We start from the raw sequence: 18961 nt of genomic DNA, 5'->3' as shown, positions 1-18961 counted from the left end.
GCAACACTCGGCAAAGCGGGCCTTTGCCGAGTGCAACACTCGGCAAAGTGGAAAAACCTACCCTGTTTTATTTATTTCTTACGTATAAATGACCCCTCTCAAACAAAAATCACAGGCATGTATATTACATCACAGGCATATAATAAGCATCACAGGCATATATTTTAGGTCACATGCACACAAATCACCGAGTACATGTTCTAGTTTAAACAAACCACAATTCCACAAGTATATGTTCGAGATTAAACGAGAAGTTCACAAACAATGCATAAGTCAGTGAGGTGGCGTCCCTGCAAACGGCCGCATCAAATCTGGGTCTTGAGCTTGGGAATTCGAAGCCACCGATTGATTTTGCACATAAAAGAAGACGTGTGACAACAAGATTGATAGCATTTGAGCTAAATAAGTCATCTGTGAGGTAACTAAGTCAAGTTTAAGCTAACTAAGTCAAGTATTGAAACTAAAGTTCAAGTGACTCACAGGAGTATGTGCGGGTGGCTGAGGTGGAGGGAATATCACCGGTGGCGGTGGTAGTGGTGTACCCATACTCGTAGCAGTAGCAAAATTTTGCATGTATTGAAGCATTTGTTCCATCCTCAACCGATGTTCTTCATCCATCCTCTGCCGCTCCGCCTCCATCCTCTGCCGCTCGACCTCCATCCTCTACCGAACCATCCGCTCAACCCTCGCCTCCATATCCTGTTGTTGCCTCTCCACTTGGGCCTACAATTTTTCATCGCAATATTACAATGCAAAGGTAAAGTACGTAACAACCAACGAACGATGAATGAAATAGAAAAAACCTGAAGAGCCTCCATCTGAAACTGTGTAGTGGTCGGCCGTGGGCGTATCGCTGGACTCGAATCCGTGCTCCTTGCTCGGATCTGGGAGAGAGTGGGAGTAGAGGTCGTGTCGATTACGCTATCGCCAATCCAATAGCGACCATGCTTCTTCCCTCCTCCCACTCTCATCACCACTTCTCCATCTAGATCCTGGGTGCTCGGATCGTAATCTGGCCCGTGAATCTCCCTTGCCATCGCCATGTAGGAGGTGATGCGGTTGTGGATGCTAGGATTGGAGTACGCCTCGGGCGGGTCATCCAGGTTCACGTCGATGTTGGCCGTTGCCTTACCCTTTTTGGATAGAATCCATCCCTTGAACTGGGAGCAAGGTTGGCCATCATGTGAGGACGACTGCAGCAAAAATACAAAATTATTACAAATTTAGCTGAATTGAGCTTTAGACAAAAAAAAATAAATTCACGTACCCATTTTTCCCTATACTCATTAAGGCTCAAGCTGCCCTGATGGTGTGATGCACCTCACATCATCAAACACCGCTGACGGCAACCAAGGTGGTTCTCCAACCACCCGGGCTCGACCCACACGTCGACTATCCTTTCCCAGCACTGCATGTGCGCCCGGCACCACCACGTAGGCACCTACATCATCAAGTGTGACATGTGAAAAAAGAAAATTAAGTGTGATTATTATCAGATAAAGTAAGTATTAGTGTTCTTTATTTACTGCCATGAATTGGTCCTTCGTGAGGTTCATTGTCCTAGCCTCATCTTTTTTGACCTTCATATTTCTATGTTGAGCGTAGAATTCGATGATGGCCTGGATGCGCGACTTGTAGTGCATATCCTTCACCAGCTTCTTGGCAACCTCATCACAGACAGCGTTCGCCCGGGCCTCGAAACCCTCCTGGCATTTGCAGAAGTCCTGCATATATATAGAGGTATATATAGTTGTTATTTCAAGATTGTACAGTACAGGTGATGTATTGAGCAATACTTACCCACAGCTCGCCCTTCACTCGCGACGCCTTGTTTGGGAATGACCGTCCTTCACGGTCAGCAAAGTCATCGGCAGCGACGTAGTGGTCCCAAGTGTAGGTCGGCTCCACCCGTCCACCGCGCTCGACCAAGCCAGGGAAGTGTATCCTGCACAACAGGCCAAGGATGCCGTTGACCTTGCGGTTGTGATCACCCCCACTAAGCTTAATCCAACTCCTGCACAAGTGATGAATTATTAGTTTCCATTGTAATTTTCAACACATAAAATGAAAAATTATTGAGAAAATATAAAGTCACATACCGCTTCCCACTGGGTTGAATCAGCGGGCGTCTGTGGAAAGGTATCGGTCGAGCCGGGAGGGACGACGGACCTCGCAACCAGATCTGGGTCTGCGAACCCCCTGCCTCCTCCTCCTCCCCCTCCTGCTCCTCCTCCTCCCCCTCCTGCTCCTGCTCATCCTGGTCCTACTCCTCCTCCTGCTCCTGCTCCTGCTCCGCCTCCTCCTCGTCACCAGAGCCATGCGCAGAAGGTATCTCCTCCTCAGACGCTGACTCTATTTCAGGCGATGGGTGCCTTGGCCCTTTACCCTTTCCTCGACCCCTGCCTCGAGTCTGGACCTCTTCCTCGACCCCATCCCCACCCCTGCCTCGACCCCTACGTCCACCCTTCCCTCGACCTCTACCTGAAGAAAACCCTGAAGAGGACCCTGAAGCTTTACCTGCAACTTTTTGATACAAAGCTGCGACCATCCTCATACTGCCCACCATTGCTCAATCACCTGCAATTAAAAGGAGTAAATCAATTAGTATAATATAAACAAAACATATTTAAAAACATATGCAAAATAAACTAAACATTCTTGAAATAATAACATGGTATGACAAATAAAAAATCGTACATGTATTAGAAGTAATCATCATGATCAGGATTAACTGGATCATAAATCTCATCATCACTATCACGTGTTTCGATGTAATCCTGCTCGTGCTCCGAAGTTTGAGAGTCGTCATCACTATCATAGCCTAACTGTAATCGCTGAAGCAAATCTAAGTCCTTTGCATTCGACACCTCGTCTCCAACATCCTCATCAGGGCCCCTTTCATTGTCTACTTCCATTCCAATCCCTTCGGTTAACTCTATCACAAAACTCCCTTCGAGGCCGTCTTCTTGGAAGAACTCTCCATCATACGTGTTGAGGTCTATGTTTTAATCTTCATTATTTGGTACAGGTAATTTACCATGTGGCGATACCTTGTACACAACATCCCAACCCTTTAGACGGTTATCAGTTTGACACGGGTATGACAGGTAATAAACTTGCGTGGCCTGTTGAGCCACAATATACACATCGTCTCCTGGTAAGACGGATGATTGTCGGATTTCGACAAGCCCAAGATTAGGGGTCTGTCTCACAACCGATGGATCGAACCAATGACATTTGAATATGACTGGCTTAAGAGGTTTGCAACCATGAAACTTGAGTTCGTATATTTCTTCAATTACTCCGTAGTACTTAACACCATCCAAGCCCGGCGTGAAAACTCCAGTATTTGTGGTTCTCCAATTGGGCCGACTCTGCTCGTGTCTTATTGTGTGAAAGCGATATCCATTCACGTCATAACCGGTAAATGACCTGACCCTATAGTCACAACCATCAGCAACCTGTCTCAACTCGACACTCATAGACGCATCAGTTTGGCCCTGCAAGTTCAAGTAGGGTCATTCGTTATATTATTCGTGTGTACGAGAAAATTGTAATATCATACTAAGTACGAGCTAAAATGGATTGTACCTTCTGTTTGAACCACGAAATAAAATCGGGTCTTCCATTTCCTGCACCCTCCTTGAGAAGGGTATCAGTTTCTTGCGGGGTAGGTTGCCTTGATTTACGCCAAAATTGATGATGAAATTCCCTAAACCATCGAGACAATCATGAACAGTTGCACCCAGAGTAGTGAGTACTTGAGAATAATCTTGTTGAGAACTTACAGCATATACAGCTCCACTTCTGATAGATTGCTCAACACGTACAACATGATAATGCGCCACTCTTCATGTTTCAAGGTCTTCGGGGTCGCACCACTTGCACTTCCGAGTTGCCCTCGGAAAATGCTAAGGCTCGATTCATTTTCGCCAGCATTGTAACGCTCGGGTGGATTGTGCATGCTAGGAAGGTTGTTAGCATAATATTTTGTTGTGAAGTTTGAGACCTCCTCCAAAATATATGCCTCTGCAATGGATGCTTCAATTTTGCATTTATTTTTACATTTAGTTCGCAGAACCTTTTGACATCTCTCAATTGAATAACACCAACGGCCCTGCACAGGCCCTCTCATTCTAGCTTCATATGGGAGGTGAAGAATCATATGCTGCATCGGATTGAAAAATCCGGGTGGAAAGACTTTCTCCAACTTACAGAGCAACACAGGCGCCATTCTTTCCATTTCTGCAATCATGGTACGAGATAACTCTTTGGCACAAAGCTGGCGGAAGAAATTGCTCAACTCCGCTAGTACCTGCCAGACATGCTCAGGTACATATCCTCGGACCATCACTGGAAGTAGGCGCTCAAGCCATATGTGGTAATCATGACTCTTTAGGCCGTTGATTCGCATAGTAGTTAAGTTCACTCCCCTCTTCAAATTCGCTGTATACCCATCAGGGAACATTAACGTTTGGAACCATTCTAGTACCTCCCTCCTCTGGGCTCTCGTCAGGACAAAATCAGCCTTAGGCTTCCTCCACGACTTAACGGATCTGGGAGGCGCCATGTCTAACTTTGGTCTGTTGCATATCCTCGCTTGATCTACTCTAGCCTTAACATTATCCTTTGTCTTGTCAGGAATGTCCATAATTGTCCCAAAAATTGCCTCGGCGATATTCTTTTCAGTGTGCATTACATCTATGTTATGCGGAAGAAGAAGGTCATGAAAATAGGGGAGATTCCACAAGCATGACTTTTGAGTCCAAGCATGATGCTCGCCATATCCCACAAAACCACCTTCATTGTTATTAAGCTCGAGAGCATCTAACTGCGCACGAATCGCAGCTCCTGTCATCATCTCCGGTGCAAGGTCTTCAACTACGACACCTCTCGTAAAGTTTTTAATGTCTTGTCTGAAAGGATGGTCAGGAGGGAGGAATTGTCGATGTTTGTCGAATGAAGAATATTTGCCACCCTTCGTCAACCAAATGAACTTTAGAGAAGCCTTGCAAACTGGGCATAGGAACCTCCCGTGAACATACCATCCGCAAAAAAATCCCATATGCCGGCAAGTCATGCAGCGAGTAATGGTACCAAACATGCATCTTAAAGTTCGTCTTTGTAGCTCGGTCGTAAGTCCATACCCTTCCTCCCAAGCACGGACCAAATCATCAATCAGAGGCTCCATGTACACACTCATATTATTCCCCGGGTGCTCTGGAATTATCAACGATAAAAATATATTCTGTCGTTGAAAAAGGACGCCAGGGGGGAGATTCAGGGGGATAACGAATATGGGCGAACAGGTATATGGGGCAGCCGCCATTCCATATGGATTGAACCCATCTGTTGCCAGCGCAACACGTACATTACGAGCATCTAGAGATTTCTCACGATAAATGACATCAAATGTTGTCCAGGCTTCACCATCGGATGGGTGTACCAGCCTCTCAGGATTGTATCGACGTCCGTTTTTGTGCCATGTCATCTATTTCGCGGATTCCTCTGTCATGTAAAGCCGTTGGATCCTCGGTATGAAAGAAAGGTACCGTAGGATCTTCACAGGGATTGCGAGCTGGCTCTTCTTACCATCACCAGAGTCTACCTCCAGAAACCTAGAAGACTCGCACTTCACACAGTACTTAGCCTCCGCATACTCTTTCCGAAATAAGATGCATCTCTTCGGACAAGCATGTATCTGCTCGTATGGCATTTTAAGAGCACGAAGGAGTTTTTGTGCCTCATACATGCTCTTTGGCAAGATGTGATCATCCGGGAGTAGGCTGCCAAAAACAGTCAGCATAACGTCGAAGGCGTCTCGACTCAAGCTAAACTGGGACTTCACGACCATTAGGCGTGCAATGGCATCAAGTTGAGAAACCTTGGTATGACGATGCAGGGGTTGCTGTGCCGCAGACAACATGTTGTAATACGCCTTCGCAGTAGTCTCTGGCTCCTCCTCCCTACGTGCCTCATCGAACTGTGCTTCATGATAGTCATTTAACATGTCTCCCACCCCGGCATCATCATCATAATCCTCGATGCGTTGTCTCAACACTTCATCTCTCCCACGATCGGCTTCACCATGGTAGATCCACCTGGTGTAGTCTGGCGTAAATCCATTCTTCACAAGATGTTTGCCCATTTCTAGCTTGGTTCTTCGACGCATGTTTGCACATCTACTGCACGGACACCAAATGACACTAGCCCCTTTGACCTTGGCAAACGCCCGATCCAAGAATGCATCGGTCTTTTCAATCCATTCATTGGTCAATGAATCCTAACTAGAGCGGCCCGTGTACATCCACTCACGGTCATCCATCCTCTAACATAACAGTGAGTAATAGGTGAAGATAGGTCCTACGTGTTCCTACACTGTCTAATAGGTGAAGATAGGTCCTAATCCCACCCGAGGATGTGTCGGTGCAGTTAGTTTCCATGCCCTACTCCGATCTGTGATAGAATTTCGGCAGCACCTCCCCGCTATTCTCCAAATACACGTCCAGGATCGAAGATTGTGTATCCGGAGAACAACAGGAAGGTGCTGCCAAAACTCTATCACGGATCGAAGTAGAGCTGGAAACTAACCGCACCGACACATCCTCAAGCTGTCCAAAAAACATGGACAATTCGAAACAGATACGGTTATAGATATGCAAATATTTGCATATTTGCAACCATATCTCTTTCGAACGGGAGACGCCTAACTAGGTTACGTGATATACGAACATCAAACGGAAAGAGAAGTGTAAGATGCCTCACCTTGCTATCCTGCAAAGTGACGAGTCGAGGACGGTCCTTGTGAGCCTCTCCTGCAAGAAAAGAACATTGTACTGTTAAGTCGAAATTTCGGCAGCACCTCCCCTGCACGGGGAGGTTTTACCAAAACCTGCAACAAAAAAAATGGCACGATGGCCGACAACCACATTCTCACCAAAGTGACGGCACGATGGCTGACAACCACATTTATTGCAAGTGGTTGGTACAATAGCATTATATCGACATGGATTTTAACTTACAAAGTCCTTTTCTAATTCATCTCTAAAAGAAAATCATTTTCTAATTCATCTCTAAAATTAAACTCCTTACAATACCACCTCTCTATCTTCTCTAAAAGAAAGTCATTTTCTAATTTATCTCTAAAAGCAAAGTCCTTACAATACCACCTCTCTATCTTTTCTAAAAGAAAGTCATTTTCTAATTCATCTCTAAAAGTAAAGTCATTTTCTAATTTCTAATACCTAATTCCTAATTCCTAATTTCAAAATAGAATTTCTAATTCCTAATTCCTAATTCTTAATTTCTAATAATTTCTAATTTCAAAATAATGAATTACCGGGAGAGCCGGCCGGAGGAGAGCTGGCCGGCCGGGGTGGAGGGCCACCGGGGGAGAGCAGGCCGGCCGGGGGAGGGCCGCCGGCCGGGGTAGGGGCGGCCGGTGGAGAGCCGCCGGGGTTGGCCGGGGCGGAGGGGCGACCGAGGTCTGCCGGGGCGGAGGGGCCGGCCGGGGCGGAGGGGCGCCGGGGTCTGGAGCGGGAGGGCCGCGGGCAGGGGAGGGGCCGGCCGGGGCGGAAGGGCGGCGGCGGCGGGTGCGGCGGCGGCGCGTACGGGGCAGGTGGCGGCGTCGAGTTTTGGAAAATGGTTTGCGCGTACTGTGCCGCCGGTGCTATACAGTCCGCGCCTCACTGAGTTTGCCAAGTGCCCAGATCCAGAACACTCGGCAAACTTGGTTTTGCCGAGTGCCGAGATCCAGAGCACTCGGCAAACTTTTTATTTATTTTTTTACACACCTGGGGAACCGTATATGCGCTGTTGGTGGGCCCGTACTCCGTGTTTGCCGAGTGTATTTTGGGAAACACTCGGCAAACATTGATACACTCGGCAAAGTCCTTTTATATTTCATGTATAGATACCACATCTAACGTGCTTTACTAAATTTGTTCGATGTACTTCAAAAAACATGGTCAAATTCACTTAACTATACATATTTGATTTTTCTATCAATATTCTTCCATTATTTTAGGCAGTTATAGCTCAAATTTAATTTATCTCAATTTAAAATCTATAATTGGAGTTAATACATTAAAATTATCAAACGGATACGAAAAATTCTCAAAATTTGAAAGGAACCAATCTATATTGTCCATTGCCTATACAAAAAGTTTTGAAGTCCAACTCTAATTCGATCGTCACTTTGACTCCAAATCTTAACAGTTCATTATGAACTTCTAGACTATTCTCTCGAGATGCTCCGATTTGTTAGCGTCGTACGTGACAGAAGGTGCGAAACCTTCTCAATTTTTTTCCAAAGTCTCCATGGATGACATCATGAGATCTTGAGAAATCTCGTGATTTTCAGAGTTCATTTGTTTTTTCTAGAATTTATAAATCATTGGACCACACGTTTGTGGTCGTATTTTGTGACCAAGATGTTCGAAATTCCTTTTCATTTTCTGGCTAAGGCCCCAGAGTGGACTCACTAACATGAATCGGATTTTTCCACTGAACTTATTCCATTATTTAAAACACTTGCAGTTCAAATTTGCCCGTAACAGAAAAAATCCTATATGTGCTATAAATTTATTAAATATAGCAAACTGATCCAAAAATATATGAAATTTGAACATGTAGTATCACATGTTGTGTGTGGAGAGTGGAAAAAGTTTGGAGGGTAGGGGAGGATAAAAAATTACTATTTCGCCGAGTGTCTACGAAAAACACTCGGCAAAGCTACGGTTCGCCGAGTGCCGACGGGCCGACACTCGGCAAAGAAACTGTTCGCCGAGTGCCGCTGGGACCGACACTCGGCAAAGCAACGGTTCGCCGTGTGCCGCTAACGGGCACTCGGCAAAGTGCAAACGGCGGCCCCGCAGCGTAACGGCGGCCGTGCGTGCTTGTCACGTGATATAGCTTTGCCGAGTGTGGCGTTTTGCCGAGTGTAATAGTCGCGTTTTGCCGAGTGTTTTTTTTGGCACTCAGCAAACGTGTATGTTGCTGAGTGTTTTTTTAATGCCGAGTGTTTATTTTGATACACTCAGCAAATATGCATTTTGCCGAGTGCACGACAGTTTGCACTCGGCAAATGGAAAAACACTCGGCATTAGTTCGATTTCCGGTAGTGATGGTTCCATTAAGCATTTGATGCATTTGACGTATAGAGAAGAGTCATTTGATATTTGATTTGATCTCCGCCCTATGTCGTTCATAGTGCGAACAAGTAGCACTGTGCACATTACAGTGAGGGCATGGCCCTACCCTACCCGACCCGACCTGTCGGATTATTTATTTCCTGACTGTAACTTACTACTCCATTCCATTTCCAATGTAGAGCAGTAGAGGATCATGCCACAACTCAGATCTGGTCGCACTGCGTGGGCGCGAAGGAGAACTTCTGGTTCTGCACGTCGAAGAGCACGTGCATGTTCTGCTGCTGGAGGTTGCCGAGGACCGGTTGCGTATCCACGCCGATCACAAGGCACATCTCCCCGGGGCTCGGCTCGGCGAGGTAGCTTTCTCGATGCAGCACCATGGTGGCGCCGCCCTCGAAGTGGTACAGCAATGGCGGCGTCTGCACCGCCTCCATGGGCACGCCGTGTGGCAGCTGGAAGCAGAAGTCGAAGTCCGGATCAGAGGAGTTCCTCCGCGGCAGCTTCAGGGCATCCACGAGAGCCCCCTTGAGGGCATCTCGTGCTGCAGCCGTGAGGGCGCCTGTCGTGTAGCCCGAGTCGATGAACGTTCTGTCGAAGCTCGACGCCGGGACGTTGAGCTTCTTGGTCCCAACCGAGACCCCGATCAAGGGCAAAAAGTAATACACGTTGCTGCCGATCCGGTTGTTCAGAAAGGAAATGGTTTGGATTGGGGCCGTGGTCCTGTACTTGGACAGGTCGGCCATTGCCCCGAAGAACATGTGGCCACTCTTACGGTCCGTGTAAGGAGTGAGGCAGTAGGAGAACCTTGGTATCTTTAGCTGCGACACGAAGGACAACTTGTCCGGGCTGAGCCCTAGGAAGCCGGAGGCGTTGAAGATGTCACCCTCCAGGAACGTTCCGCACCCGAAGTCGAGGGTGACGGGGACCTTGCGACGCACGCCGAACGTGAAGGTCTCGGAGGCGAGCTCGCCGACGGCCCTGCCGCTGCCGTACCCGTAGGTGTAGAGGCACCTGTTCCTGGAGCAGTTCTTGGACTCGAACTCGCCCTCCCGGCACAGCTTGCCGTCACAAGGGACGGCGGCGAAGGAGGAAGACCTGTCGGGGTCGTAGAGAGGGTCGGTCGGCGTCGCGCCGCCACCGAACAGCTTGCACTGGACCCAGACGAGGTCGCTTCCGGTGTCGATGACGAGCGTGTGCCGCTGCGGCGGGGTGCCGACGCTGGCGGTCAGGGTGTAGATTGACTTGCCGAGAGGCCTGACCGGCATGTCCGGCGAGGAGATGGTGCCGCCACCGCCCCCGCCGCCGCGCCCGCACGCCTTGGCCACCCTAGCGGCGTTCCAGGCACGCCGGGCCTTGCTCGCGCTCACGGCCTCGCGGATCATCTCGTACTTGGAAACCGGCCGGCCGGCGTAGGGGTGGTTGAGCACGGCGCGGAGGTCAAACGAAGCATTCCCTGTAGTGCCCGAGGAGGCAAGGATGGCCACAAGGAGCAAGATGAAACCGGAGGGTGCCATGCCTGGATGGGATTGCTACTGCTGCTACTGCTAGTAGGGGATTTGCACGCGCGATGTTTTTTTTTTAAACCTGTGCTCACACGTGTGGCGATTATTCTTGTGCTTCCATGCTTATGCGTGATTTTTTTTTCTTTTTGTGTGTTGAGTGGTGCTTGAAGCGGTGGAGTGCATGGCCTTTTATAGGCGTCTCTGGTTGTGGGAAAGCCGGCAAGCCGCTGGTATGGTTGTATACTTGTATTGCGAAACCGTCGTACAATAGTGAAGAGTCTAGATGCTGAGAGTGTTCTATCAGACCAGATGCTCCACATTATTGTTGCTTAGCTTTATAACCTCTATAAGATTCGTTTGTTCCCTTTGTCCTAGTTCATAGGTCTCCAACTCCAACAACATAGTCCATCAACCCTACTCCATTATATGGTTTGTGGTGGCTAAATTTCTCGTAGAATTCGTGTGGTGCCCAATTGACGATGCATCATGCATGTTGGTAGTGGAGCACTGACCTGAAGAAGTACCTACTTTACTAGAACAAGAAGGGAAGTCACTCCACACTACAGGGTGACAGCCTACACCATACCACCATACGCAGCTGAAACGAACCTGAAATGAACCGGGTCGCGAGTCACAGTGTAGTGCAAACAGCAAAGGGATCGCAGCTAGCTGCTGAGGCATTTGGTAAACAGATGACTACAATTTCATGGTACATAATAAATCATGGGCTCAGAAGTAACACTCATTTGAGAAAGAACATAGGACTGAGAAAAATCTAAATGGGACCGATAGTGAGAAACGGCAAACAGTCTTGTGCTAAGGTGGTGGGGAGGCAACACTAAGGGCCCGTTTGGTTCATTGGAATTGAATTCCATCCTAATAATCATAATTTAGACACAAATTAATTAAGCTAATATAATTGTATGTGGAATATAGTTGTATATTATAGTTGGTGATATGGGAGAGATACTTGTATGCTGCACTTCTACTATAGAGAAGCGAGTCTAAGAGCGTGCTATAAGAATTGAATTCCATCTAATAACCATAATCTATAGAATCAATTTCCATCTCCCACCCCATGAATTTAAGATAGGCTTATATCTAAACTTTGGAAAGTTGTGGAATGCCACATTCCAACATAAATTAGCCTACTCCATTAAATAGATTCCAATTCCTTGGACCCAAACGGGGCCTAAAAGGAATCCTTAAAGGTTGACATGTACCTTTGGCCAGTGGACACCGCTTTATTCTTGATCTCTTTCAGCTCCGCCATCACAGTGGGTATGATGTTATGCGAATTAGTGGTTTGATGCTTCTCCTCCATATTCTTTCAAACATGCATTGTGCAGGGGTATAAGACAAACCAGGATTCGACTGTCGGTGTGTGTATCATGCTGTCCAAGATTATGTGCCTGAGTGCCGTTTTGGGGACCATTTGGTACTATCTATAATCTAATTGGGGATGTTCAACGTGCAAATTCCAATGGCCCTTGAAAGGAGCTTAATTATAACTAGGCAAGTTTTTCTCGTACAACACATCAAACTAGGCAACTTTATATGTTGTACAATGTAGGCTAAAAAGTTAAAAGTTTCCATTTTATTCACAGTCCACCATACAAAAAGCAAAAACATTGGAGCCTATGCAAAGATTGAACAAATTATGTGTAAAATATAAGAGCACTGTGCTTGGCCTCTTTGGTTGCCTGTTTACCAAGAAGAGCACGATGCTTGACCTAATAGTTCTAGAAGTCAACATGTTAAGGTCGGTGGTAAGGGCAAGAAGGTAAAACTACACCACATAGGATTCTAAGGTCATCATCGATGCTGTGGGGGCACCGCACAACACAAATGGCGACATCGATCTCTATTACTCACATCACAAATTAATTAATTAACAGAGCTTTGCTTTAAAGTACCAGTGGTACTTTCCTTTCTTATCCTTCTTACCAAAAAAGAATTAAATAGATTTACATATAAATAAAAGGGCATCATAGTAATTTCTCACTATTTTGTACTTGTCCCACAAACTGGTACTTCTCTTTTGGTACTTCATGGTACTTCCTTTGTTTCCACCGTTCGATTTTGCCGGATGGACAGCTCTCATTTTTTTCTACCACTCTAAAATTTCTCTTATAATGATTTTTTTAAGAGTTCCCCAGTAGTCTTTGTATATGTTATTACCATGGAAAATCCCAATAGCTCATAAACCACAACAAAATCATGGTTGAAGAAATCTGCAAGCTCCTAAAACTATATATGCACATATATATCAAGCTCACATGGATCACGATCCCCAATTCACCATGGCTTACGGCATAGTAGATGGAATTTCATTCGATGACACACTCAATATGGGGTGATAAAAGACTACTTGCATAACGACACAATCAAGACCAATTATCTCACTTGTGACTTGTGAGAAAAACCAAGTTCGTCCACGTGTAGCTGGTTTCATTTGGCAGAAGTGATGTCCATAGAAGACCATTTCTGTTTTCCATAATTTTTTATAAGACATCTAGGACTACAAACTTTTTTCAAAACATTATCTAATAGAAAAATTTTCTAAAAAGAGAGAAAAACAGAAAAGGAAATAAGAAATTGAATGTCCTCCATAATGCCTCGCCGCTAGCAGCCATGTCCCCCCCAGCCGTTGTGCTTCCCACCAGTAGGGTATGGAAATATCTTAGGGCGCGTTTGGTATTCTTGCCGACTGCTTGTCTTGCCTTGCCGAGCAAGGCCAAGCGTTTGGTAGCGAGTGAAAAGCTCGCTTTGCTCGGCAAGCTTGCCTGGCTAGGCAAGGATTTCCTTGCCCATGCAGGCAATTGGGGGCACATTTGGTTCTCTTGTCCTCTCGCCTTGCCTTACCGGCGCGGCAACAAGAAGCTTGACTGTCCGGGCAAGCCGATCTGGCTCTCCCACGGCAGCAAGCCAAATCTTGTCAGCATGGGCACCGAGGCAGCTAGGCGAGGGAACCAGACACCAATAAGAACTGTGCTACCTTGCTAGGCAAGACCACACAGTAACCAGCGAGAGAACCAAACGTGCCCTGGCTCTCCTTCACAGGCAAGTTTCGCTTGCTCAGTTGTGTGCTCGGGTGAGTCGCCGAGCCACGTCAATTTGAGCTTTGTTGTCGGCAAATCAACGTACATCACAGCTGAATCGAGCTACAACGTCACGAATCGAGCTTTGCAGTGGACAAATTGAACCTCGTTGCCGCCGAATCGAGCTCCGCTATGTCCGAATTGAGCTCCCTGCTGCCTCGTCGAGCCCCACCGGCCGCCGAATCGAGGTCCCCGCTGTCGTGTCGAGCGCGCCGGCTGCCGCATCGGACTCCGCCGTGGCCGAATCGCTGCTGCATCGAGCCCGCGCATCAAGCTCTGTCGCGGCCGAATCGAGTTCCCCGCTGCCGCGTCAAGCCCGCTGGCCGCCGAATCATGCCCTGCTGGCCGCCGAATCATGCCCTGCTGGCCGCCTTATAGAGCTTCACCGTGGCCCCATCGAGCTCTGCTGGCCGCCGCATCGAGCCGCGCTGCAAAGCAAACGCTAGCAGTAGCAAGGGAAGCAAACGTCCCTGGAAGCTTGCCTTGCTCTTCCCAGCGAGGCGAGGCGAGGCGAGGCGAGGGATCCCAACGGACCCTTAGTTGAGATCAACCTCCATCGGTCAATGCATGGAGAGTGGAGACCCGGACCCCAACCCTATGCTTTGCCGTGCCAGGATCCATTCGCTGTCTTCGTCGATACCATGGCCCGTGGGGAGCATATGGTACGGTGGTTCTGCACATCTGAAAGCCACGCCACACTTTTGTTAGAATTCTAGGACAAAACGTATTTATCGAGCATACCAAACACCTTTTTTGAAACTATATGTTTGAAAGGAATCTACTCGTACTAGTATTTTAATTATCCAATACAATCTCATAAAAATAATTTGTAATCAAAGTCTTAATTGTTGATATTTTTTTATGACCAGAGGGAGTATGTTTTACATTTACATTGATTTACGAAGCCATAATTTTTTTTGGCAAAATGGATTTGATGTTGTTATTATGGATATGACTTTATGAGACAAGAGTACCAAAAAGCTAGGTTTAAGCATGCCATGAAAACCAAGTTTATTAGTGACAATTGAACTATTAAACTTTAACTTTGACCTTTGTAGAATTTATTTCCACCCATTTCAAAATGTTGATGGCTTTAATTTTTTATTTTGAATCAAACTTCTATAATTTTGACAAAATTTGCTAGAATAGTAAACTAACCTACGATAGTAATATACTAGCAAGTATGCCTATGCTTTACTTATGGGCCAAGGCCATATGTATATACTATCCACTATATCCTATAATGATAAATATGGTTTTATAATAAAAGCGCGATATGTTACACATTATATATACCCTTTAATGCAATTTTTGAGATAACTAAAAGAGTAATAACTTTAGTATTGATAATACGATCTCATGAACGCAAAAATCACTAAAAAACAAGTTAAAACATAAAAGATATGAGCTTGTAAAGATCTTGGGAGCTTAGAGTAAATAAAAACTAAGTTTCAAGGACTACCAATAAGGGTTGATTCAACTTACTTGAATCTTAGCACATGTGCGTTAGAAAAATCTTATACTGAACACGTTAGAAAAATCTTACTATTTGGGAACTTCATCGTATTTAGGAACTTCATCGTATTTGGTAGGATAAGGATTCACTTATGCTTTTGACAATCCCGCCCCAGATATGGCGGTATAGGAACCAAAACCCTAGCCTCGTCTTGAAGGTGGAGGGGAGTAGATGGCGGCGGCGGATGGGCACATCAGCGCCAACCGCAACCGGGGCCGGGGCGGCGGCAGCGTCGGCCGAATCCATCGGCTGGAGGTGGAGAACTTCAAGTCCTACAAGGGGACACAGACGGGCCCTTCTCCGAGTTCACGGCCATCATCGGGCCCAAAGGCGCCGCCAAGTCGAACCTGCTCGACGCCATCAGCTTCGTGTTGGGCGTGCGGTCCGCCCACCTCCGCGGCGCGCGGCTCAAGGACCTCATCTACGCCCTCGACGACGGCGACAAGGAGGCTGCCGAACGCCGCAGGGCTTCCGTCCGCCTCGTCTACAGACAACCCGACCAGGAGGAGCTCCACTTCACCCGCACCATCACCGGCGCCGGTGGCAGTGAGTATCGCATTGACGGCCGCCTCGTTACCTGGGAAGACTACAATGCCAAGCTGAGATCCCTAGGCATTATCGTCAAGGCCCGCAACTTCCTCGTCTTCCAGGTCTCGTATCATTTTCCTCGTCAGCCAAGTCTATGTTTTCCTGATAATTTAGTTATCCTCTTCATACTGTTCGTAGTGTTCAATAATTAACTGATGATAGGGTCTGATGATGATTTGCACCGCAGGGTGATGTTGAGTCCATTGCCTCCAAGAACCTTAAAGGAGCTCACGGCCCTCCTGGAGCAGATCTCTGGCTCCGATGAACTCAAGAGGGAATATGATGAGCTCGAGGAGCAGAAAGCCAGGGCCGAGGAGAAGTCGGCACTCATCTATCACGAAAAGAGGACCATTGTCATGGACAGGAAGCAGAAGAAGGGACAAAAAGTTGAGGTAGAGAATTACATACGCCTCTAGCAGGACCTGGTACATCATTGTTCTCACAAATCTTCCGTTGCCTGCATTTCATAATTAACACATTAAAATTAATGCTCTGTACTCCTTGGCCTTTTCCCCAGAAATTGTTGAAGACCCAGCATTACCTGTGGCAACTTTACACCATTGAAATGGACATAGAGTAATTGGAAGCTGAACTTGTGGAGAACAGGCAGTCCCTTCAGCAAGTGCAAGAAGAGAATCAATCCTTGGAACATGAACTAACTGCAAAAAAGAAAGAGCAAAGTTCATTTCTCAAGGAAGTGAGCTTATGCGAGAGGAGTATTGCCAATAAAAAGCATCAACTTGATGAGAAGTAATAAGCAATTTCCATTTCACCTTTTTTCTATCAGAAAATTCCTTATGTGTTATCTGTAGCTCACCAACAAAGCACTCCAATTTTTTAATTCACTGGAATGGCCTATTAAGTTTTCAACACAACTGATTATTGCTCGAATATAACTTATAGTAATATTTTCCATGCTGCATCAGGGGTCTTTTAGGTCTCCAAACCACACATGCATATCAGTTACGTCTTCTGCTCAAACTTCATGCATGCACAACATACACACCTTTCTCCCTTCGTATTGTTATTAGAACATCATATCTCCCTCCAGTGCTCTACAGTCTACATGTTCATATGATTTTTAAAACTTAAGTAATATATGGATAACTTTTATTTGTCTTACATGTTTTAGTGATTAAAAACTTTGCTCTTTCCATGTGTCTATTTCTGCCATTTTTATCAATGAATTGGTGCTCTTATAAAATCACATTCATTATGACATTGGTGAATTTGGTATACTTCTAGTGTATTATTCTTGCTTTGTGTTTTTAAGTGATGCTGGTTTCTTGCAGTTTAGAATCTGTACCAGGAATGAATAGCTGAAACATGGTTTGTCCTCTTGAATTTATATTGTATTGTACTAATGACTTTTAACTTCATGCCAGGTAACATTATGATGAATATGAATTGTAGTTGTATCTCTTTTCTTCAGGAACCTGAACTTCTTCAATTGAAAGAGAACATATCTTGGCTCAAATCAAAAATTGAAATCTGCTACAAACATATTGATGAGAAAAAGGATGATAACAAAACGCATGTGGAAAAGATACAAAAGCTGCAAAGTGATCTGGTTGATGTCACAAGAGCTGTTGAGGAATTAAATGAGAAAGGCCGAGATAAAAGTGGGAAACTGCAAATTTCTGATGACCAGCTTCAGGAGTATCAGAGACTGTGAGTGCCACTAGACACCTTATAGCAATTGCGATTCAATATCTAGTCTCATCTAGGCATCATAACATTTGTATATTATTCGGGGAGGAACATGTGCACCAAGGAGTTGAATTGCCCCCATACCGCTTCATCTCTGCTGCTTACCGGAGGCCGATATGGTAGTGGGGCCGGTTGTGGGCCCACCAGAGGTGCAACTGTGCAAAAGGGTATGGCGTAATGTAGGATGTGAACAATACCACGGATTAGATAATTGGCATGTTAGGCTTTTCAATGATCAAGTTGTTAGTTTGTTAGGATTATGTGTTTAGGCTTGGCGGCTATAAATACCTAGCCACATCATCAATTGTAATCAAGTTGTAATCAGGTAAGAAGAACCCTAAAAGCATTGAGAGCCACTAGAGGGAGAGCTACTAGCCGGTTCTTCGTGCTCTCATATCAGGGGGTAATACGAGATTTAGAGACGTGCAAAAAGGAACTCACATACAACAAAACCCAATGGAGTAGTGAAAACAACAAACAATTTCTCACTAATTACCCTAACACTGCAAGTTGCCTCGATCCATTGAATGAAGGAGGTAGGAGGCAATAAACAAAAGGAGCCTTATTTCGGTGGACAGAGGAAGTGGAAGGGAGGCACTAGTTAGGATGGAAGGTCAATTTTTAAATTCCAGTGTTTTAAAACTGTTGGATACTGCCTAGGCTGACGAAAGGCAATATTTTAAATTGCAAACAATGCAAAATCCAAATTTCATCCAGCAGCAAGCTTGCTGGATTTTCTTCTTGACCCCTTCTTGTATTGGTGCTCCCTCTTGATCTTCTATCGCCTCATGTTGTGGCAGGTGTTGGACTAAGGTATAGGTTTTTGTGGATTTTTGTTTGTTTTCTTTATTCTACAGTGCATTTGGTTCCTCATGTTTTTTGAAGAATAATAGGGCAATGACCCAGTCTCATTTTTTGCACAATGGACTAGTGGGTAACTGCATTGGCTTGTACTTTTACAGTCACCCTATTTATTTATGACTTGTACCTTATGCAATTTTTTTATATATTTGAAGTTTATGAAATTACTATGTGTGAATTTATACCTTTCCATTATTTTTAATATCTTTGTTTTAGGGAAACGACATGCTTATTTATGTTTGCCTTATCACGTAGCACTATTGGTGCAGCTGGCTGATTTCCTCAGCAGAATTTTCTACGTGTGGTGCATCCCGGTCCTTTCAGTTCTCATGCGTGTGCTTTGAAAACAAGATAAAAAAGAAAACAGAATTGCACCATAAGGTAGCAAAATCTCTCATACCAACACAACTGCCGTTACCACAAAGTTAACTGGCACACTAATCTCGCCAACAGCTGAGAGTAAACGACGACCACTGCCACTATGGCAAAGGCGTCAAGGCCATAAGACTAAGCCCCTTATTGCCAGTCTTA

General features: G+C 45.7%; 1 protein-coding gene and 2 pseudogenes across 1 annotated transcript; 1 reads left to right on the top strand and 2 right to left on the bottom strand.

Annotated features, from left to right (window-relative positions):
- Nucleotides 1–596: 596 nt before the first annotated feature.
- Nucleotides 597–6325, bottom strand: LOC140223248 (uncharacterized; annotated as a pseudogene).
- A 3030-nt stretch (nucleotides 6326–9355) lies between these two features.
- LOC117861901 (aspartic proteinase nepenthesin-2) lies at nucleotides 9356–10666 on the bottom strand. The gene has a single exon (XM_034745421.1). It carries the CDS (start codon nucleotides 10664–10666, stop codon nucleotides 9356–9358), a length of 1311 nt encoding a protein of 436 aa, XP_034601312.1.
- Nucleotides 10667–15394: 4728 nt separating this feature from the next.
- Nucleotides 15395–17681, top strand: LOC117859591 (structural maintenance of chromosomes protein 1-like; annotated as a pseudogene).
- The last annotated feature ends 1280 nt before the right edge of the window (nucleotides 17682–18961 follow it).

The sequence above is a fragment of the Setaria viridis genome, chromosome 6 (genome assembly GCF_005286985.2).
Source record: "Setaria viridis chromosome 6, Setaria_viridis_v4.0, whole genome shotgun sequence".
NCBI lineage: Eukaryota > Viridiplantae > Streptophyta > Magnoliopsida > Poales > Poaceae > Setaria > Setaria viridis.
This window is presented reverse-complemented; position numbering and strand designations above follow the sequence as displayed.

What these genes read in the sequence shown, in the direction of transcription:
- LOC117861901 (XM_034745421.1), bottom strand. Translation starts at nt 10,666, where the DNA reads ATGGCACCCTCCGGTTTCATCTTGCTCCTTGTGGCCATCCTTGCCTCC.